General features: G+C 36.9%; 1 protein-coding gene across 1 annotated transcript; it reads right to left on the bottom strand.

The window, feature by feature from the left end:
* On the bottom strand, positions 1-22025 carry LOC306883868 (vesicle transport protein SFT2A-like). The gene is made up of 8 exons (XM_079439358.1): positions 21852-22025; positions 20900-20986; positions 17799-17884; positions 12380-12461; positions 11599-11634; positions 11444-11502; positions 7058-7087; positions 1-727 (listed from the first exon to the last, which is right to left on the bottom strand). The coding sequence occupies exons 1-8, from the start codon at positions 21915-21917 to the stop codon at positions 688-690; spliced, it is 486 nt and encodes a 161-aa protein (XP_079295484.1). The 5' UTR covers positions 21918-22025; the 3' UTR covers positions 1-687.
* Positions 22026-24874: the final 2849 nt, after the last annotated feature.

Here is a 24874-nt window from a genome sequence, read left to right as displayed (position 1 = left end):
AAGGAACAAACCTGTACAATGGTTTATTAAACAGAAACATATTGTAGATGAAGCACCAAATGAAAGCGCAGGTTAGACGGATGGAATCCCATCAGCTGATCTCCAGAGACTCGGTGCATGGTGAGACAGCTGTCTGAGTTGCCCTGGGCTCAAACAACCAACATTATACACATCACTACTCTGAGCACATCAGCCAGAAGATTAGAACATTTGACACGTTAACTCTCAGTTAAGCAGACAAATAACATCACAAACCAATGAAACAACAAATTGAGTATTTCATTTATTCATTTGGCATTTTTTGTTATTATATTTGGTAGAAATGCATTTTTTATGTACAAAAGTGAACAGTAGTAATCGAGTTCATTCATAAACATCATATGCAATAACAAGGCACTTTTTTTTACTGGCAGTATATTGAGCATTTATCCGCCACACACAAAATAAAACAAAAACCAAAAAAAGCCTTAGAAAGATTTTTTTTTTTTAAACAGCAAGGCTCGTAATAAATGCAAATATTACATATTCACCCTTAATATTACAAAATGTTCATTTAAAATTATTATATTAAGACAAAAGAGGAAATATTTTAAGGTCATGGAGGACAGTGTGGTTTGGAGATGAAAGTTTTTTTTTTTTTAAACATTTACTATGCAGGTCTGGTCGCCAGATGAAATACTGGATAGTTTAGCTCAAACAGGAGGTGAAACACTTCATAACAGCATCCCTGTGAAAACAGAAAAGACATTTGTTTACAGCTGACGGCTCTATAAAGAGTATTACGTGTGGATGGGGGGGGGGGGGGGGGGGGGGGCTGACAGCAAAATCCAGAGAAACATGGATAATGAAAATACTGATTATGAAAACCATACTTCATCCAAAATAAACCCATAGCTGCATGTTAATGCACTTTATTACCTTAACATTCAATTGAATTGTTTGAAAAAACCAGGGCTTGTTTTGAACTTTTTTTTCTTTGTTGTAGCTGGGCAGAGCTCTTGCATATTTTATTGTGTTTTGGCGGGAAACCGTCGCATGACTAACCCCCTATTGCGCTTATGGAGTGAAGGTTATAGATTTGATGACTGGAATGCACTTTTTGGGGCAGTAATTGTTCTTAAGATCATTTGGAGCATTTACAATAAGGCTAACATGATCTAACAATTAACAGTTGTACTTTTATTAACTAATGTTAACAATGATTAATAAATACTGTAACAATAGTATTGTACAATTTGTACAACAAAAGCTTGTTGTAATACTTTATCTTAAGGTGTCCTTGTTACACGTTACATGTACTTCCTATTATAACAACAATAAATTATGAATAATTACATGCAAGTAACCCCAAACCGAACCCTAATTTTAAAGGGATAGTTCACCCAAAAATGAAAGTTTTGTCATTAATTACTGTCATTGCTGTCTATGGGAGGGCCTGACAGCTCTCGGATTTCATCCAAAATATCTTCATTTGTGTTCAGAAGATGAATGAAGGTCTCACGGGTTGGGAACAGCTTGAGGGTGAGTAATTAATGACAGAATTTTCAGTTTTGGGTGAACTATCCCTTTAACACTAACCATATATTAAACTGAATATTACTCAGTACCTAAAGGTATAATCACACTGTAACAAGGACACCTTGAAATAAAGTGTAACCCTTGTTGTTAGTAAATGTACGTTAATGTATTAACTAACATCAACTAATGGGGCTTTATTGTAAAGTGTTACAGATAATTTTATTAAACTGCTTCTGTCCTGTTTTTAGGCATGTTTCTTTGATGTCTTATGATTACTTCCAGTTCTTGTAACAGAATATTTATAGTATTTGCAATAATGGCTTTTTGATCGAAAATGATGGTTCTGTCTTATAAGGAAACAAAATATTGAGATGAAATTATTAGGCTGAAAAATATTTTTTAGCGACGTCGCCAGTCCTGATATGGAGCTAAAAGATGAGGTAACCATCACGGTCTCCTAGGCAACAGCAGAACAAGGTCACAGTGCCTTCCTCGCCTCAGCCTCCACCCTTTTTCCTCTCTCCTCCGCCTCTGTCACCCTCTCTAAATGTGTTGCTATGCAGACTTTGTCATGCTCAAAATTCACAGGAAGTGGAGGAGGCGTGAAAGCAGTCAAGGTTAAAAGAAAGAGCAGAGAATCAGAGAGAGAAAGAAGCACAGACAAGGAGGGAGACTGACGAACGTCTGCAGATCTGTTCCTCATCCCTCCTGCATTACACGCACCCACACAGCAGCGTGATCAGGAGACTGTTTAGTGTTTAGCCTTAAAAGCTCTGCACATACAGCACATAAATAAATGATGATTAACTCCCCCTGCTTTCTGATGAAAGATCGGAGCAACGGAAGCCCCGGCTCTCCAGCGCAGCAAGCGGATTTCCTTCAACAAAAAAGCTGAATAAGCCGGAACTTAATGACCAGAGAGCAAAAACATTTGGGGCTAATACAAAAGCAGAGACATTAAGGGATTGTTTTTGTAGCATATTATTCCCATAAATATAAATATGTTATGTTGTTACACATAAGGACAATACATAGAAGGAGGGGTAGATATCAGGGCTGGGCCATAAAGCAAAAAATGTTGTTTACAATCAGCGAGACATTTCACACAAACCAGGATTATTATACTTAACTGAAACTAAAAACATTTGTTATTACTTGAAATAAAACAAATATTAACTAAAATTAAAAATGAAATATAATTTTTTTTTTTTTTTATTACTTGAATTTACATGAACTTACATAAAAATATAAAAGCTTATTTTAATTTAGTTTAAGTACTAAAATGAAAACAAAATAAAGCAACTCCTAATTCAAAATATTAACAAAAACTAAAGTAGTATAACAATGATACTGAAATAACTTTTTAGTATTTGAAATGTTCAATATATGAACGTCACGCAAAGATTTCCATGAAATTTTTTGAGGGATTCTACTCTAAATCGTAGAATTAGTTTTGAATCAATGGAAATTAATAATTTGTCCGTTTCAAAAATGTACATGGAAATGAATCGAACCTATGATTTGTACTGTGCACACACACACACACACACACACACACACACACACACACACACACACACACACACGTTCATTCCATAGGCTTAATGGGTTGTATACAGTACAAACTGTATTTTCTATCGCACTACACCTAAACCTAAACCTACCCCTTACAGGATACTTTGTGCAGGTTTAAATTTTCAAAAAAATTTATTCTGTATGATTTATAAGCTTGTTTTTTAAATGTTACCGTGTTACCTCCCTACACTTTAAAAAAATGACCGTGATTTTAATGGTAAAAAAACTGAAAATGCTACACAAAAACCTGTTAAATGGTTAACGGTAAGTTCCTGTAAAATTTACAGGGAAAAACCGTAAACTGACCCAGAATTCACTGCGTTGCATTTCAAATTTTGTTTGAATTTGATGTTTTTTCTTTGAAATAAGTATGTTTCTTCTTAGTTTTTTATTATCAGTTATGTTTATTAGGGTTGTATGTTACATCTGATGTTGTTAAATTAATGTTTATTGCATATTTCAGTTTAATGAGTCTCACCATGATGGTGTTTAGTGTTTGTGTGAATGACACTGTGCACTTTCTATATAGGTTATCATTTAAAAGCAGCTTGAGATGGGCTTTGGTTCATCATGTGACTTTCTCATCACCACCTGCATTTGGTGGTTATCAATGTATTTCAAAGGTACAAAACAGATTTCAGTCCTTCAATAGGTTGGTATATTAACATTATACCAGAAATTGAAATTACAGTATTTAACTGTAAATTTAAGTTAAAACCGTAAAACCTAAAATGTTGTTACCGTATTTTTACAGTAGAATTCCAGCACCCACAGCTTGTTTTTTTTTTTACCATAAATTTTACGGATTTTTTTTTTTTTTTTTTTTTTTTTTTACAGTGTACAAGGTCAAAATTTACTGGTATTACTATCCTTGTGGGGACATTTGGTCCCCATAACGTGATGAATAGCAGGCACACACACACAAAAGATATTTAGAAGATTGTTGTGATCCAAACTTTCATTATAGACCAAATAAATTAATAAAACTCAAGAAAATCTTTTTTTTCACAGAACAAATAAAGTCATATAGGATTGAAACAAGTTGTGGGTGAACTGTTTAAATCACTATGTAAACATCTTAACACTCTCATACTCGAGAGACAAAGAACAGTGAATCTAATCTAATGACGTGGTCTTTAAGAATCCTAATGGCCAAATAAAAAGCGCATTAAAATCATCACGATATTAGATTGCGGATATGCAGCATGCTCATGAAAAAACATGTGCACAGCTTAATGTTCAAAACAGAGATCAGCAGGATAAACAGCTCATGACGTGGAGCCTGCTCATGCTAATCCAGCAAAAACACAACGAAAAGAGCCCTAACCCATGATTCCCAGCCGCTCAACAACAGCATTACTGAGCTTGTCAAAGGGTGCGGTTATTTCAAGGAAAACAATCATCAATGAAACAATGGTGAGAGAGGCATCTAAAGATGAAAATCTACAGATAAATGGAAAAATGAGTCAAGGGCTTGGTCTTTGAATGAAACTAAAGCAGCAGGTGGATTACAGAGGGAATCATTCAGGAGGAATTGATTTCTGAAGCAGGCAGGGCGTAAGGTTGGGGGGATGGGGCATCCAGGCTGTCAGAATCCAACAGAAACATGCACCAGCACCTCTGGCAGGAAAGGAGGGGGTTGTCGGGTTCAGCAAGAGATGCTATATGTTATGAAGATTATTTTCTTTTTTAGAGATCCAATGATGCTCCACATTCCAGTCAAAGCCCCTTGAATGCTTTGTGTGTTGTAATTTGTTTAGAGTGTTACCACAGGCTATATTTTACATTAATGTTGCACCACCCCTTTTTATGACTTTCACTTGCAATTTTCTACACCACATTATTCTTCTTGTTGCTTTCTTTCTATTTTGTGCTTTCTGTACAAAATAGGAAATTGTGCCCATGATGCTCTTTTCTTTTTTGATAAACAGACCAAAATTCATTATACACCGATAACCTTCCTCTCCACTGAAGTTGCACTATAGTCTAAATACAAAATATTGGAGAGAGTTGTTTCTCCCGCCACTCCTCCTCAAACTCGACACTCACGCGGTTGCCATATTGAAGCCATGCAACAGGAACGAGCACGATTGACAACAGAAGGCAATGAGCCCCGTTCACACCAAGGACGATAACAATAAAGATAACGAAAAATATATAGCTCTAAAACTCGTTCTCAATATTAAAGAATAGCAGAGTCCACACCACAACTATAACGATAAAGGCATAGAGAAACGATATCGTTGGAATCACTTCCAGAATGATGTTTTCCAGCTGATGAACGATAAAAACACTGACATCCAATCAGAATCCATCCTGCTATAACGAGCTTGAGAATTTAAAGCGGCAGATCAGTGTGCGCTTAGCATAAAACAGATGATATCGTTTGTTGGTGTGGACGCTAATATTGTTATCTTTATAGTTATCGTTCTTGGTGTGAACGGGGCTTAATCCTGTATGGTATGCCATAGAAGTTTATTTTTAGGGTAGAACCTGCAATCTGTGGCCGTTTGTTTGCTGGATTCCATGGCTACAATATGCTGTGTTTTCCACCATCTAGCATCCCAGGGTGTTGAAATACTATTGGGTAAATTGGCAGTGGGTGGAATCACACAGACCAAAACAAAAACAGACATTCTGACACAGAACGCAAATTTTAAAGTAGAATAACTGGCTGTAGCATTGTTTTTCAGAGAAAAAAAAGCATGTGAACTTGGCATGTTTTCTAAATATCCACAAACATATTATGGTATTTTTATTCTTTAGTACAGTCAAAAAGGATGACATACAGCACCCCTTGGTACTTTTATTCTGTCTGTTTCTGCAGCATATTCACTTTAAAAAATTAAGTAATGCAAGTAAGCAGACCATGACAGAATTTACAGTTTAGATGAACTATTCCCTAATTTTACTCCATATACTGTATATTCCTACCCTTTTAGGAGTCGTGACATACACGCTTATGGAAAAGATTTCTAAAGGACTGATAATATCCTCTTAAAATAAAATAAAACCGTTAACTGCGTATTAACTAACATTGTCTATCCAAGCTATAACAAACTTTCAACAGGTAAGAGCATACATTCTTTAAATCAGTCTCAGTATACTCTCAGAAAAAAACAAAAGCTGTCACTGGCATGGTACCTTTTCAAAAGGTACACCTTTGCATCAAACGTTTCCATATTGGTACCGTAAAGGTGCATATTAGTACCTAAAAGCTACCTAAAGTATATCTTTTGAAAGGTACCACCCCAGTTCCCAGAGAGTGTAGGTTGCCACAATAAGCCCAATCAAAGAAACAGATATGGATAAGCAAGGTATCAGATAAAGAACTTTACTGGGTTCATGCTAGCAGTGGAAAAACAAGCAGCCGTCTGCATGGCCCCGGGAGAGCGGCGCTCCAGCAGGGGATTAGTGGCATATGGTGAAGGCCAACAGCCGCAAGGCCATGAGTAAATAACAACATGTTTTCATTCAGGGAATTCAGCTCCCCATGTGTACACAACCCAATCCCATCCAACAAACACGAACTGAGAGAGAGAGGATGTCACAGTCTGACACCCTTCCATTTGGAGACAAACTTCTGACTTCCAACGAAGTTAACTGGGATTTAAACTGGTGTATGAGCTAATCTAGTTTGGCTGATTTATCAGACGGCTAACTTCGGTGTCGCACATGATGGATAGAGCCCATACAATCAGACTTAACTAGCTGCAGGACTACAATAACTGTAAATATTGTTTCTCTTAAACTTTTTTTACCAGTAGAACTTTTACAGTTGCCAGGCAACATTGTACACTTCATTGTGCTAAAATCATTGGAATAAACTGCCTCTCATTGCCTTAATTTACAACATCGACATGGCTTCTTAAATCATATTTCAGTGATATTTCATTATCTAAATAATAATAATAAAATGCACAAATCAATTTTGAAGAACACAGGTGAGGAGGTGTTTACTTACCGTGCAAATGGAATGTAGGAAATGCTGTACCTAAAAACACAAACACAGTGTTAATATCTAATGTCCCATTAAACGCTTAGCAGATTCAAAACAAAACAATCTGAAAATAAAGGAGGAAATCCATTAGTACGTCACAGATGCCAGTTACAGCTTGCTTTTAAAGTAATGACGTAATAGTAGATGTGCTTTTGCTGAGAGTTCAAGTGTTCAGGCCTTTATGCTCACCAATGCTACATTTATTTGACCAAATGTACAGTTTACAAAAAAAAAAAAAAAAAGATTTGAACATTCAGGGTTTTCAGTATTCTTTGATTAATAGAAAGTTAATATATTAGAAATATGATGTATTTTAGTAATATTTTGTAACATAACAAATAAATGCCTTTACCGTCACCTTTGATCAATTTAATGCATACTTGCTAAAAGCATTGATATACATTTAATTTCATTTCTATACAAATAAATACAATTTATGCATGTGAATTATATAAATAAACTTATAATAAGACACTGACAGATAGATAGATAGATAGATGATAGATAGATAGATAGATAGATAGATAGATAGATAGATAGATAGATAGATAGATAGATAGATAGATAGATAGATAGATAGATAGATAGATAGATAGATAGATAGATAGATAGATAGATATCGTACAAAAATACAAAGTATAAAGAATATACAGTCTAAAATATGTCCTAAAATAAGCCCCATGTTTCAGCTGATTAAAAAAAAATGATTATGGTTTATGGATTTGTTACACACAACTGACTTCAAATGTAATTCTAATGCACTGACAGCTTCCCAGTATCCTCTTCATACATGTGGTTAAAGTGGTTGCCAGAGCGACTGCTGGCAGAGGAAGGCTGGCGGTGGTCTGTGTCACAGTGTGAAGGAAGAGAATGTCCTCACAGTGAAACTGACGGCAATTACATGGCCAATAAAATCTGGCCCATTGACGTGTGAAAAACTGGGCAGACAGGAGCACTCAAATGGCCATGCTCTCTCTCGCTCGCACACACACACACACACACACACACTTTCCTCTCTGTTCCTCTGACTATCTATCATACCAGAAATGCTGTGTAAAATATAACATTTGAAACATATTGAAATTTTTCTTAAACTTTCAGGCATAGCTTTGTCAAAGCAACAGCCAAAGTTTGTTTTGAAGAACTTTTCTAGTTGTAACAGAGAGAAACCATATGTGTGGAATGCATATAAAGTTAAGACATTTAGGTTTAATATAGCAAATAAAAATCACTCCACAAACACACAACATTCCTCTCTCGTCTTGTGGAGTTTGTTTCAGAGTAGTGAAGCAGTGAGCCTCGTCCACCTGTTTCTGCACCTGTGCGCTGCTCGTGGCCAAGTAAAAGGGTTCGGACACACTTAGAGGATCAGATTATTTCTGCTGCCCAGTTCCACTTAACAGCTTTAGTGGCACAGGAATACTGCCCATCTGTCCGTCTCTCTCTACCTATCATTCTTGGGCAGTGAGCAGCCTTTAAGAGCTCCCTCATGTAAGTCACAGCGTGAACAAACTTACAGTTGAAAAAAAAGATACATTGAAATAGATGTGGTTCTCTATTATAGTCTCTAGATATGGCCCTCCTTCAGTATAGGTCTACGATTATTTTTCTTTCATCTGTTTTAACACCCAGCAGATGAAAATCATTTGATTGCTTAGAACAGAAATAGCCAAAGTCACACAATTTAAGGCATTATTTAATTTCTTGGCCAAAACAGTGCAGACTGAATTACGTGCAAAGTTTAAAAGCGTTTTGGGTTTGTTTAAATCCCTAAACCTAAAGGTGTGGTCACATTTACTGCCGTTTTGCAAATTTTGGAAGCAAAATCCAAATTCAAATTCAAATTTTATTTGTCACATACATATACATACATAGTACGACATGTAGTGAAATGTATTGTACGACTGTCCAACAAATTGTCCGACAAAATTAAGAAAAACCTCGAGTTTACAAAAATACAAATAGAAAAAGTACAGTAAACATATATACAGAAATAAACTAGCAATAAAATAAAAAATAGATATGAGAATAAAAGGATATGAAGAATAAAAATAGAATATGATTCTATATAGATTCTATAAAAAGTAAAGTGTATGTCAGTGATAAAGTGTCCGTGTGCTGTGCAGTGCAGTAAAGTGTATAAGTGAGTAAAAGGAATACTAAAGACAAAAGACAAATGGTATGTAAGTCCCACTCATTTATCCTTACGTAACCTTCTACAAATTAGTGCAGATTGTAATTGAAAAATGTGCAAAGTGGAAGTGTGGGGTGATGTGATTAGAGTGGAGAGAGGTTAAGACTCCGAATGGCCTGCGGGAAGAAGCTCCTCCTCATTCTCTCCCTGAATGCAGCAGAGAAAAGAGTCCATTGTTGGGATGGCTGAGGTCCTTCACTATCTTCCTGGCCCTGGTCAGGCACCGCTTGCTGTAGATGTCCTGCAGGTCAGGGAGCTCGGTGTGAATGGTACGTTCCGCTGAACGCACCACCCTCTGGAGGGCTCGTCTGTCCTGCATAGTGCAGTTCCCGAACCAGGAAGTGATGCTGCCCGTCAGGACGCTCTCGATGGTGCAGGTGTAAAAAGTCTTAAGCACCCGAGAGGGAAGTCTAAAGTCCCTTAAGCGTCTCAGATGGTACAGACGCTGCCTGGCCTTCTTCACCAGGGTGCTGGTATGACAGGACCAAGTCAAGTCCTGTGTGATGTGAACACCCAGGTATCTGAAGCTGTCCACTCTCTCCACTGGAGTCCCGTTGATCGTGATCGGCTGGTATGACCGCTCCTGCTTCGTACTGAAGTCCACTATCAGCTCCTTAGTTTTGCTGATGTTCAGGTGTAGACTATCTCCTGTATGTAGGCCGCCTCGTCGTTGTCTGAGATCAGGCCCAACACAACAGTGTCATCAGCAAACTTGATGGTGGTGGAGTTGGAAGTGGCCACACAGTCATAAGTGTACAGTGAGTACAGCAGGGGGCTCAGAACACAACCTTGAGGGGCTCCAGTACTTAGGGTGATGGAGGACGAGGTGTGTTTACCCATCCGTACGACTTGCTGTCTGTCCTTCAGGAAGCTGGAGATCCATTGGCACAAGTATGCCAATTTAACACCATAATTTCCTCCACACTCACCTCCAAGTTGGAGGTCCTTGGTCAAATCCAGTCATTTCAAGAGTATAAACTAGATTGAGAATTTCCCATAAGGACAAAACATTTCCAAAATCAACAGTTTGTTCACATGGATTCACCGCAATGAGCAACAGAAAGCTGATTGGTTTGGCTTTTGTACGAACTGTACTTCATACATCGCTACACTGCTGACAATACAAAATAGCTTTTTTGTCTGCAAAATAATAATAAAATGCTTGCATTTTTTCCTTAGTTTCTTGACAGAACGTTTTACTTTAGTCTTAATGAACACCATCTTCCATCAGATACACCTACAATAATCTACCTACAGTATATAATCACTCCTCTCATTAGTCACATCACTCATTCTGATCATGCGCCTATTTTTGGTCCACTTTCTCACCTTGCCAAGACTCAGCCACCTGCCTCTAAACCTGCAGCCAAACATTGATGACAAATTGCATGCATGGTTTAATTAACAGGTAATCAGCCTACACTAGTAGATGTTCACACAGCAGGGTTCCAGGGAAGAGCAGAGCAAGCTGCTAATTTGTTTTAGGTACCCTGGGCACAGCACTAACGAAAGTGCTCAGGTCTTTAGCTGCTACTGTGATTTAGCATTTGGCCTATAGTTAAATTCCAGGATAAGCTTCATGAAACACTCATACATATACACAAACACTAATATCATGATATCACCAATACAATGAAACTTTATCTTTAGATGACAGGTCAGCAGGCTAGGCTACTGCATATTATCACATTTAGATGCCAAACTAAATGAAACGTGTGATTTATGCAGAATCTATTATAACTAAAACAATTATATTTAAATGTATAAATGCATGACTTTTGAAAGAACATAATTTATATAAAAAAGGCAGAATCTGTAATTATAGGGGAGATGATTATGCATTCATTCATTCACTTAGAAATTTATTTAATTTGAGGCTTTGCCAAGCTGGTTTATTTTTTAAAAACAAAGCCTTTTCTAGTTACTTTCAATTACACTAACAGTACAAACAACTACTTTAAAATCTTTTAGAAACCATCTTTAACATGTAATCCACTAAACATAAACTACTAAACTGAATGTCTCTGAGTAATACAAACATTTTAACAAAGACATAAAAGGTTGTTTCAAACAATAATCATTTTGATTATCTGAAACAAATCTTATAAATATACATGCATATTGTTTTTAAAGATGATTGACAGTCTATCACTTACCATGTCATAGCCAAAAATTGCAAAATGCAGAAGATGATCGCCAGACCCTTTTTGCCCCACTGCAACAAAGAGAAATAAAATATGAATAATGTACATTTTCTAACGTGAACAGTCAACCAAATATCAGCAATAAACCTGTTATGAAGAAAGCTTACCCAAAACACTGCACATAACGTCAACACAAGGAATAGCTGGGGAAAAGCACACACAGGTTAAGAAACAATGATCATAGATGTTTATGCTTGTATATAGGTGGAAACAATGAATCTAATAACATGTTTTGAAATTTGAATGGGAACTGCAATCATAAACAACATCATAAGAACATGCCCATCATACTTCTGCATAGAAATATGTAGCAATCATTTGGTAGTCTGGTTACAACAAGCTTCCTATTGTGTTGTGCAGGAGCAAGTGTGAACAGATTCGGTCCAAATACAGATTATATGGGAAAGTGTCACACAGAGCCACTGTGATTTTTCTGGATTACTACAGCAGAGCTTTGAATATCTTAATGCCTCGTAGTCCCTTTAAGAGCCTCCAGATTTGTGACTGTAAAAGGCTGAAGCATTCCTTCTGTTCAGCCTGCATGTGTATATCTGTAATGTCCCAGGCAAACTGTTGCCTATGCAGTATATATATATATATATATATATATATATATATATATATATATATATATATATATATATATATATAATAGATAAAAACATCTTATAAAATGGTTTGTTTGAAAAGTGTGCTTGTGCATTGTTATTTTCTTAAATACACTTTGTTCGACATTTTGTAATCTAATATAATGACAAGGTAAAAAGAATATCTAACAAGGATGAGTCAACTGTTCTGCTACGAAAAGACATTTTCGCCTTTCCAAAATGTCTTTTCTCATTAGCTCTCCGGTGCTGACGCAGTGTGGTGAGCCAGAGGCTTTCTTACCAGCATCATAATAGTGGCTATGAGCCTGGTGGGCTCAAACATTCGCTTCAGCTGTTTGAATGGGCCCATCAGGAAACAGGTGCTGTGAATAGAGAACAGACACACAGAATGAGCTCACTTCACAAGGCACATGTACCCATCACTCACAGTAAACACCAAAGGTGCTCATTAGGTGCATTAATCAGTCATTAATCATTTAGGAAAAGAATATGTTGATGATATTCCCACTTTCATGCATTTTCTCCAAACTTATTTCTATACAGATGTCAACAATAAGTAAAATACTACAATACTATATAGTACACAATATGCGCAGTTGTATGCAGTGTTACATGCAAACAAAACATTCCATGCTATTTATTTAATATACATGCATATCTGACAGATTTTGATAATTGAATCATTTTGCATGTGATGGCTCACGTGATGAAAGAATGTTCAGAAGTTGATAAGATTCAACTGAGATTTAATGTGTCAGGTTAGATCGTCAAGCAATTTTATTGTTATTGTGAAAATTGTAGGTAATTGTACTTTCCAAAACACATGCAATTTGCCTAAATTAATAACAAATTTAAATCTGATGTGAATAAGTAATTCATTGTTCAGAGATATGAAATTCTAAAATCAAACCAAAGTGATTTAGAAAAACTGAAATAATATTTAATCATTCAATCATAACTTATTTACTTTATTAATCAGATTTTTGAATAGTAATCTAATCACTGAAATAGAGTTCAGACAGACTAACTAAAATGAACTAAAAAGATGCTCAAATCTGTCAATGGAGGAACATATGATGTCTCGTAAATTAAAAACATATTCAAATCATTATTTTAAGGTTTCTTAACAAAATCATCACAAATTTATCATGAATATTACCAAGCCCTTGGTAGTAGCTACACATTTTAATTATTGATTTTCACTTGAGTGACAGGAAGACACCAAAGGCACCAATTAGCATAATTCCTGAATCTATATAGATACATATTAATTTTTAATTATTAATAAAAATATATATATTTTTATTAATTTATGCTGTGCGACATCAGCAAAATCAGTTAGCATCACAATAACGCAGACGGACTCCAGACTTGCTGAGAGTAGATGGTCTGTGCTCAGGTCCCAGGGGGCTGAACCCATCTCCCCTGCATTACTCAAGCCACCTGAACCAGGACACTCATTAGATCACAGAAACACTAATGCATGAGCCAGTCATGATGTCATCCTCTCTCCTACGAGAGCAGGCATGGAATCTGACATCTGAATCTGGCGGCCATAATCTGACATTTTCAAACGCAGTCTAACAGCCTACAGAAGAAAAAGGGCTTGCTCGCTTGCTTGTCCTCTACCGTATGAGTTCCTTCAAACTAAATGCCAAAAACAAAGACCAAGTACAACATGAACGGTCTGCATTCACAAAACCTGTCAAGAATATGCTCAGATCATTTTTCAAAAGAAATAAAAATTATATTTTTCTTCACGTCAAGTCATCTTTATTTATATAGTGCTTTTAACAATACAGATTGTGTCGAAGCACTTAACAGTATCAAATTGGAGGATAGAGTGTCAGTAATGTATAATAATAAGATTAAACACTCAATTTTCAGTTAAAGTCATTTCATTATTGAATTCAGTGATGTCATTGTCTAGCTCAGTTTAGTTTAAATAGTATCTGTGAAATCAAATTGACGATATTCACTTAGAAGAACATGAAACCTATTTTAGGATTATTTATTTGTCATAAAAATTGAGCCCCCCCAAAAATACAAAATGCCAAAAACAACTCAAACATCATTCTCATTACTATATTGCAAAAAAGAAAATACTATATTGTCAACAGGTCTTCTATGTAAATGCAGAGTAGTAAATAAACACCATGATCTGCATCATCTCTTCAGTCTGGGTCACGGCCTTTAAATGAGGTTTCCTGATGCTACCTGCTAATATGTCATGCCAGTAGGTTTCCAAGCCGCTACCATGCCCAGAATCAATGTTGTGCATTTAAAGCAGGTAACCCAGACAGCATGACCCTTCACTCTAAAGACTTCACTTCTGTAGCTGTGTCAGGACAAGTCTGTGATTAAGGACAGAGTCTGGTTACTAATCAAACCTGATCGGATCTTTACTGAAGTGGCCGAATGGCTCAGTTTAATGATTTCTCACAGGGTTTAGTTTTTCAAAGTAAAAAGCGGTCTCCAGATATGCAGAGTTGCAGTCTGGGAGAATGCCAGGGGAATTCTTCTGGGTCACTTTTCCATCTCATTGCCCTGGTTACTAACTGGTTGTCTTCCTGGTTCCTGCATCATGACTGGAAATAAGTGACTGCAATGTCATGCTTTTCTGGAATTTTAGCTACATTACCCTTCATTTACATCCAAAATATTCCAGGTAGTATTTCATCCCAAAGTCAAAGGGGGAAATTTATACAGTATCTCAAAAGTGAGTACACCCCTCATATTTCAGCAATCATTTTAGTATATCTTTTCAAGGGACAATACTATAGAAATGAAACTTGGATATATTTTAGAGTAGTCAATGTGCAGCTTGTATAGCAGTAAAGTTTTACTGTCCTCTGAAAATAACTCAACATACAGCCATTATTGTCAAAAAAGGTGGCAACAAAAATGAGTACACCCTAAGTGAACATGTCAAAACTGTGTCCAAAGTGTCAATATTTTGTAGGGGCACCATTGTTATCTAGCACTGCCTTAATCCTCCTGGAATGGAGTTCACCAGAGCTGCACAGGCTGTTGCTGGCATCCTCTTTCACTCCTCCACAATGACATCACGGAGCTGCTGGATGTTAGACACATGGTGCTTCTCCACCTTCCGCTTGAGGATGCCCCACATGTGCTCAGTAGGGTTCAGGTCTGGAGACATACTTGGCCACTCCATCACCTTCAGCTTCATCAGCAAGGCAGTGTCATCTTGGTGGTGTGTTTGGGGTGGTTATGTTGGAAAACTGCCGTTCAGCACAGTTTCTGAAGGGAGGGCATCATCTTCTGCTTCAGAATGTCACAGTACATGTTTCCCTCAATGAACCACAGCTCCCCTGTACCAGCAGTAGTCATGCGGCCCCATACCATGATGCTACCACCACCGTACTTGACTGTAGGCAAGTTACAGTTTTCTTGGTGCTCCTCACCAGGGTTGTCGCCACACATGCTGGACACCATCTGAGCCAAACAAGTTTACCTTAGACTCATCAGACCACTGGACATGGTTCAGTAATTCAAGCTCTTGGCCAGGTTGTCTTCAGCAAACTGTTTGCAGGCTTTTTTGTGAGCCAGCTTCAGAAGAGGCTTTCTTCTGGGACGATGGCCCTGCAAACCGCCTTGTTGCAGTGTGTGGCGTATGGTCTGAGCACTGAAAGGCTGACCTTCCGCTTCTGCAACCTCTAAAGCAGTGGTTCTCAATTCCAGTCCTGGAGGCCCCCTGCTCTGCAAATTTTGCATGTCTCCCTTGCTTAACACCTGATTGAGATCATCAGCTTGTTAGTTCAGTTCATGGATCTCTCTCCTAACGAGCTGATGATCTCAATTCTAATTCTCAAATCCCCAGAGAGTTCTTTGCCATGAGGTGCCATGTTGAACATCCAGTGGTCAGTTTGAGAGAATTGTACTCAAAGCACCAAATGTTAACTGCTCTAAAACAAGATACACACATTTGTATGGTCCTGTCAAGCAGACAAAAACATGAACATGATGAATAGGACATGTGGCTTTGCATGGTTAAACAATGTATAGCTGTTATCACTTAGGGTGTACTCACTTTTGTTGCCAGTTATTTGGACAACAATGGCTATATGTTGAGTTATATTTAGAGGACGGTAAATGTGTACTTCTATACAAGCTGCACATTTACTACTCTAAAATATATCCAAGTTTCATTTGTGTGGTATTGTCCCTTGAGAAGATATACTAAAAGTTTTGCTGAAATGTGAGGGGTGTACTGACTTTTGTGAGATACTGTATATAGTTTTTTTTTTTATTCACGACATTACAACTGCTGACAGTTGTAATGTTCATGACAGCCATGGTGTGAACGATCATGACCAGCAGGAATCATCTGGCCTTGATGAACTTTGTTAGGCTATTGTTCGTTCTCAAACTGTAACTAGGGGTCAGGGCTCACCATGCAAGAAGTCCTGGTTTCTTTCTTAGTGCTTTGTATCTTTCCTGTTGGTAATAATAAAAGTTAACGACACCTGTCAATAAACACTGACAAATGAATCATCAACTGATTCAAAACTAGACCATGAAGAGACAATTCAATCGTCCATTTAAAATATTGTACTGATTACTGAGAACGTTCAGCCTGCTGGTGATTTCAGAGAACCAGACAGACCTGCTTCAGTCTTTGAGAACAGAACATCTTGCCACATGGCAACCCAACAACACTGTAAGAGGAGAACAAACATCTAAGCCCTACTTAAAAGACAATGCATGTCAATGGGAGTCAGAGAAAGTTACAAGGGAAGGGAAGTTAGAAGACTTTGACAACTTGAAAAAGAGTGTTATATTGCCATCCTCTGAGATGGTGCGTTGACAAAGCACAAAGTTATGAAACTACACCAAATGCATGGTTTTAGAGGACTAATCCTGCCAGCCTCTTTATGCAATCAGCTGACATGTAACAAAGACATGAACAAATTCCTGACGTCCAGGTCCATTTTAGGACATTTTTTGGCCTAGGGCAGTGAGTATGCAGCATGCATGTGGATGTATGCATGTATACATCATTTACATGCTGTGACCAACTTTAAATAAAGAACTAGGTGATAATAGTTGCATTTTTTGCAATGAAAAAAAACCCAACAACAATCAGCTGACATTTGCTACATGTGTGCATATATATATATATGTGTGTGTGTGTGTGTGTGTGTGTGTGTGTGTGTGTGTGTGATTGCTACAATAATTTTGGTAGCTGGGTCGATTCGAATGGCGAAGCCTACATGCCATCCAGGCGACGACACTAATATTTTTGACTAATTATTGATTTTGTTTGATAACATTTTATGTAGCATACCTAGGGTGGTGGTGGCGCAGTGGATAAGACACATGCCTTTGGTGTGAGAGACCTGGGTTCGAATCCACTGTGAGACACCAATGTGTCCCTGAGCAAGACACTTAACCCCTAGTTGCTCCAGAGGCGTGCGACCTCTGACATATATAGCAATTGTAAGTCGCTTTGGATAAAAGCGTCAGCTAAATGAGTAAATGTAAAGGTAAATGTACCTAATAATATTCACAATAAAAATGTGGGATTTGTGCCTCTTACCTATTTTATATCTGTAGAAAGTGTCAAAACTATAAAGCACTTAATACACAGTAAATCTAATCACTAATGACACTGAATCAACATTTAAGAGACTGATCCATTGCATGCATGCCCAACACCCAGCCATAATTACACTTACCTTGAAATTGCTGCAATATTTCCAAGGGTGTAGAATACAGCAAACAAATTAATACCAGCTTTGGGCAAGAAGAGGAGTGCAGTTCCCTGTTTCAGATGTAATAAGACTTTAGTAAATTTTCAAACATTTCTCTGAAACAACCTGTCTGTGCTAAAGAAAACCACTTTGATTAATCCACTATCAAATTCAAAGTTTGTACATGAACAAATTAAGCAGTCCTGCCACCTAGTGGTGTTACAAAGCTTCTGCGCTGCATAAAATATACAGTGGCCCCAATTAGTGTTTGGAACTTACATCACATTTCAAACTGTATGAATGTTGTTGCATGCGATCACAAAAATATCACACTCATGAAGTGGTATCTTAAGTGAAGCTAGAGCTTTTATTACAACTAACTTTTTAACCATGTTTGCATGCAGTGAGCAGTCCACAAACAGGTGTCAAAGTGATTTTCAGTGGATTTCTGATTCACATATGCTATAGTTTAAAAAAAAAATCCTCCCTGGTATGATGTACAGCATAGTTTATGGTTGCCGCTGTAAGTGTTATCAGTAATGTGTTATCACTCTGCTGCGGCCGAACCACACACCAACTGAAAGCAATTGGCAGGGGCAAGAAGAACAGGGTGGAGTCATTAGTGCGCGCAATTCACCCATTTGTGATCATGGTTTCACATGGGTTGTACTGCAAAAAGCAATGGTGTTTTTTTTTTGTGCGTGTGTGAGAAACACAAAAATCTAACCTGTTATTCAAACTTCTCAATTACATTCACAATCGTATATATATTGCATGGCAAGAGCTTAGCATTTCATCATTTTTAAATTAAAGAACAGTGTTATATATTTTGCTGACTTGTGTACTTCCATTATCCCAAATGCTTCGAAGAATGTTTAAACCCAGAGAAATAAGCAATTTTAACTAGTGACGTCATACACCCTCGACTTTCCGGTTTTATTTTGTAGAAAACAGTATTATATCTGGAATAATAGTAATATTCTGTATAAACACAAGAGTATATTTATGAAAACCTGGTTTGATAAAGGGATTCTTTTGGTAGGACAGTTTTTGAATTCTCAGGGGTATTTAATGACTTATGATGAACTTCTTTCATATTCTAATTTTCCTGTAACGCCAAAAGAATATGCCTCTGTTATTGGAGCTATCTCTTCTAGTATTGTGTCTTTATGTAGACGTATTTCATACTTTCAACATGCTTCTTTACTTCACCCTGCTGACTCTTTCTGTGGCAGAATTTGTTTTTCATCTAGCAAAAACATAATAACAATAATAAGGCTATACATTTATTGTTTCAAAAAGAGTGTTAGTAAACCTAGTGCTATTTTCTATTGGTCTACGTTTATCGGAAATATTGATTGGAAGAAAGTTTGGGTATTACCTAATAAATATCTCATTACAAATAAGATTAAATTTCATTTAAGATACTGCACAAATGTACCAGATTTATTGAAAATATAGATATAAATTGTTCATTCTGTTCATTACACTCAGAAACAATAGCTCATATTTTCTGGCATTGTAAATATACAAAGAGGTTATGGTGGGAGGTCTCTAGATTTATAAATGACAAAGTGTTGTGCAATTTTCTTTTACTATATGAACATGTAATATATATATTTTTTTTAGCTATTACAAGAAGTTTGAAAATGTGGCTTACATTTATCAATCTCTTGATTATACTTGTTAAGCTTCATAGTCATCGTTGTAAATTCAGCAATCAGAAACCACGTTTTTCTGTGGTACTTAAGGAATTCGATATCTATATAAGCACCATTAAGGAGAGTACAAACAAAAAAAGGCTGTAAAACTGTATTTATTTGGTATATTTAATTTATTGTGATTCAGCAAGGCCTTTCATTATTTTATTTGATTTTTATTTATTTGCGGGATTTATATATATATATATACACATGTATAGTTAATATGTACTTTTTAATTTGTGCATACCCTTGGCACTTTTGTGTTGTATTTGTTGTAAAAATAATAAAAAATATATAAATATTTTTTTTTAACAAATTGTAGAAAACATAGAAACTCCAAATACACTTTAATATTTCATTAGACAGGTGAAGAACGCACAGAAGTAGCATTATAACTTTTTCTACATACGCTTTTTTCTACATACACACGACTTTAAGCCCCACCCTGCTTCATACTACAGTGACCTTAATAAGTCTTTAATACATTAGCTCATCCATGGACATGATTTTTGCCCGAGTACCGGAGATGGCAGGGGGGGTGGCTGGATCTAGATTCAACTCCTCCCACCTTACATATACCTAAACCTACCCATCTCCACCCCTGATCCCTAAACCCACCCATCTCCACCCCTAAACCTAGCAATCTCCACTCGCCTTCCGCTCCTTGAGTTCTCTCGAGCGCTGGAAAGCTGATCCGATATTTACACGGGTCCTACTTCTTGACTTATCAGACATTTTCCTCTTTTGTTTTTTATCCACCATCTCTATCTTTCTGTCGCTCGGCTCAGCTGTTCACTGAACGCTCTCTCCTCCATATCATGAGTAGACACGCCCCCTTACTGCTGATTGGCTACAAGTTTGTTTTGGTACTCGGCCCCGACTCAGTTTTCTAAAGCGTTTTTGAAAAATTACATACCCCAACTTTAAATGGATTTAGGGGAATACATAGAAAGAAAAGAAAGAACTGTAAAAACTAAGATTTTTGGTAATCAATCTTAACTGGGTGCACATTTAAAAAAAAAAAAAAAAAGTATTTGCAGACATTCAATCTTGTTTGTATGAATAATAAAAATGGAAAAATCCTTGTCTCATCACATTCAATTGAATCACATTCAATTGAGCGACAATTTGGCCATCAAAAATGGCATGTAACTTTTGTCAAATATTGTCAAACATCAAATTGGAGGAAACATTTTGGTCATTTCTTATAATTGAGGGGCACTCGTCTCCCTCAATGTCTATGGTAGTTACAGTTCTGGGGTGAACTATTCCTTAAAGAGTAACGCAACAACAAATGATTGAGAGGCTTAGAAATCAACTAGGCCAGTATGGCTGCAAATTGTTGGACAGATAATGGGGAAATAATGAGGAAAGTTAACTCACAAGTATTGAGCACAGGACTCCCCCTGCAAAACAAATGACAAACCACTTCACCCGTGTGCCGAAATTGAGTGTTGTGCCGTCCATGATCTACAGAGAAGAATCACAGGATGTCACATTGTTCATAATGCCCCACAAACAAAGACCAAGAGTTCATGCTTTTAGCTTTCGTATCTCATCTGATTCATAAAAATGCCTCTTGATTTATATATGCACAGACCCACAGGAAGAAAATGTACTATTGTTCTTGCTTTTCCCTATAAAGCTTCCCATGATGACCATGCATGCATTACACCCTAAACTGTTCAGATTAACAGAATGGCTGGTACTTTAGAGAGGAATAGATGTGTAGCATATAACTAAAAACAACACATCACAGCACTGTATGTGTGGAAAGTATGAACGGGATCCCATAAAATGCGATACCTCATGATATTAACCCTTTAAGACACTATTGTATGCAAAACAGTGTTATTTTAAAAGGAAAAACAACTAACAGTGTTTAAAGCCCAGTTTCAGACTGGCTTGCAGAAACGAAACAACATCCAGAGGTCATGACCTTACCTCACGTGATCCTTCCCATCAGGAAGCATGTAAAATCAGCAATGTTAACAAATATCATTATCACATAATTATTAGCAAACAAACATCTAATATCAGTACGGTTCAAGAGCAACACTACACTGACTAAAAAGTACTGTGGTGATATGGCACTATCATGTTGTTTTTGTTGTTTATCACTGTCATGATGGTAATATAACATACTAGCATGCTATTCTTTGAGTACCTTGCTGAATAAATATGATATTTTTCTATTAGCATCTGCTACCTTTACTGTATCATAGCACTTTTGTAAGAACTAAAAGAAAGGTAAAATACCACTAATGTGAATCTACATAAACTCTACAGGGCCTATGAATTACAGACGGAGACACACTGCAAATAAACACAATACCTGTGCTGTAAGTCCCACTTCTTCATTCTCATCTCGTCCACTCAGTACACGACGCAACTTGTCCATCGCTGCTCGACAGGTGAAACTTATCTGAAACTATTCAACACTTCCTCGAAGTTCAGCATTGACACAAACCAGACGTTACTTTTCCCTACCCGTGCTCCAATAAGCCCCGCCCTTCATCTCATCTCTGCCCACAATGGTTGGGCGTACTAAAATGAGTGACCCTAAACTGACCAATCGTAGACAGCTTTTAAATCTCGATAGCCAATCCGAACATAGGAGGCGGGCGTTTTAAAGTACCCGTCAAATTCTGACCGACATACAAATATGTGCTAATTAATTCTTATATATTTTTCTTTAAATGACAAATGCATATTCTTAGCATCTAAAGTGTAAAAAAAAAAAAAAAAAGAGATAAAAAATTACTCCGTTTAATTCCATTTTTGTACAGTTTGTTTAGATACCTGTCGTTATTAATGTTGTCAGCATGGAGACAGTCGTTCTGTTCTTTCACTTTAAAAAGCAAGGACATCCCAAGTCCCTATTTTTGCACAAAAGTATTTGTGTCCCTGGACTACAAAACCAGTCATAAAATCTCGAAACTGATTTATACGTCATATGAAAACTGAATAACTAAGCTTTCCATTGATGTATGGTTTGTAAGACACTATCTGGCTGAGATACAAATATATGAATATCTGGAATCTGAGGGTGAAAAAAAAAAAAAAAAAGATTTAACTTTAAAGTTGTCCAAATGAAGTCTATTTTTCTAATCATTTCACTAATCAAAAATTAAGTTAATATATTTACAAAATATCTTCATGGAACGTGATCTTTATATACTTATGATTTTTGATAAAAAATTGTCCATTTTGACCCATACAATGTACACATTTTTCAAGTATCTGTACTTTACTGGAGTAGTTTTATTTTGAGTAACTTTTACTTCACTACATTTCATAAAACATATCATTACTCCTTATAATATATCACGAGACGCAGAAGCGGTGTCTGATTCACGAACAAACTGATTATTTTTAATGAACCTGTTCAATCGGTTCTCAACCAAATGATTCATTCACGAATTGGAATGATCCGATCGCAGGTGTTCTCGAGTCGACTCACTGATTCAAAGGAACCGTTTAGAGCGAGTCTCCAGTGAACTCAACTCACAAGCTGCGAAAAGTAAGTTACTAATGTTAAATTTTAGGATTAATTATTGTAACCGAAAATCATATTTAGGTCAAAACTGTCAGTTGTCTGTGAAGTAAATCTGCTGTAAAGGGTGATCTATTTAAGCTCACTGAAATGCTTGAATGCAGACAGATCGATGTCAGTGTCTCTATGTTTTAGGTCAAAAAACAAAACATTAAATAACACAGATTAAATAAAATAACTCATGCACGTTCCTGCTGCTGTAACATTATCAGTTTTATTAAAATGCTACGCATTTAGCCCTATGTGAGGTCTGTTTTTATATTGTTTATCAACAGTATAATTTTTCATATTGTTTGGATAATCTAGCTGAGTACACAGATATGAATGTTTATTCATTACCATACTGAAAATAAGTAAATATTGTTAGCTAATGCTAGCTAACAAGCTTGCTGGTGCTAAATTGAGGAAATTTTTAGATATAATTCCAAATATTTTTATTTTTTATTGACCTAGATAGATTACATTTGAGGGAAAAAGAAAGGCTGTGATGTTCAGAACATGGTAACTACAGTCATTATCAGAGTCATGCCTTCTGGGGGCATTTGGCCACAGACAAGGTTTCAGAATAAAAAAAATCATGAAAATATAATTATATTTTCCTTAAAATGTTTTTCCTAACTTCAGGCATAATTCTCATGTCATATATAACTGACGTTCTGCAAAACAACAAGTTTTAAAACACTTTTTTTCTTACTGGTGAACATTAGATCTGTTTTCTCTCAGTATAAGCATCACTCTCGTCAGCATATCAACAACAAATATATATCTTGACTCCATATAGGGCTTATTTTGGGAAAATTCCAGGTATTTTGGGCTGTAGGATTATACAAATATGAGCTAATATCAAATTAAATAAAGTAGTCTATATACACTCACCTAAAGGATTATTAGGAACACCATACTAATACTGTGTTTGACCCCCTTTCGCCTTCAGAACTGCCTTAATTCTGCGTGGCATTGATTCAACAAGGTGCTGAAAGCATTCTTTAGAAATGTTGGCCCATATTGATAGGATAGCATCCTGCAGTTGATGGAGATTTGTGGGATGCACATCCAGGGCACGAAGCTCCCGTTCCATCACATCCCAAAGATGCTCTATTGGGTTGAGATCTGGTGACTGTGGGGGCCATTTTAGTAAAGTGAACTCATTGTCATGTTCAAGAAACCAATTTGAAATGATTCGAGCTTTGTGACATGGTGCATTATCCTGCTGGAAGTAGTCATCAGAGGATGGGTACATGGTGGTCATAAAGGGATGGACATGGTCAGAAACAATGCTCAGGTAGGCCGTGGCATTTAAACGATGCCCAATTGGCACTAAGGGGCCTAAAGTGTGCCAAGAAAACATCCCCCACACCATTACACCACCAGCCTGCACAGTGGTAACAAGGCATGATGGATCCATGTTCTCATTCTGTTTACGCCAAATTCTGACTCTACCATCTGAATGTCTCAACAGAAATCGAGACTCATCAGACCAGGCAACATTTTTCCAGTCTTCAACCGTCCAATTTTGGTGAGCTCGTGCAAATTGTAGCCTCTTTTTCCTATTTGTAGTGGAGATGAGTGGTACCCGGTGGGGTCTTCTGCTGTTGTAGCCCATCCGCCTCAAGGTTGTGCGTGTTGTGGCTTCACAAATGCTTTGCTGCATACCTCGATTGTAACGAGTGGTTATTTCAGTCAAAGTTGCTCTTCTATCAGCTTGAATCAGTCGGCCCATTCTCCTCTGACCTCTAGCATTAACAAGGCATTTTCGCCCACAGGACTGCCGCATACTGGATGTTTTTCCCTTTTCACACCAT

Source organism: Barbus barbus (genome assembly GCF_936440315.1).
Source record: "Barbus barbus genome assembly, chromosome: 18".
NCBI lineage: Eukaryota > Metazoa > Chordata > Actinopteri > Cypriniformes > Cyprinidae > Barbus > Barbus barbus.
Note: the sequence above shows the minus strand (reverse complement) of the source record. Positions and strands in the feature narration are given on the sequence as shown.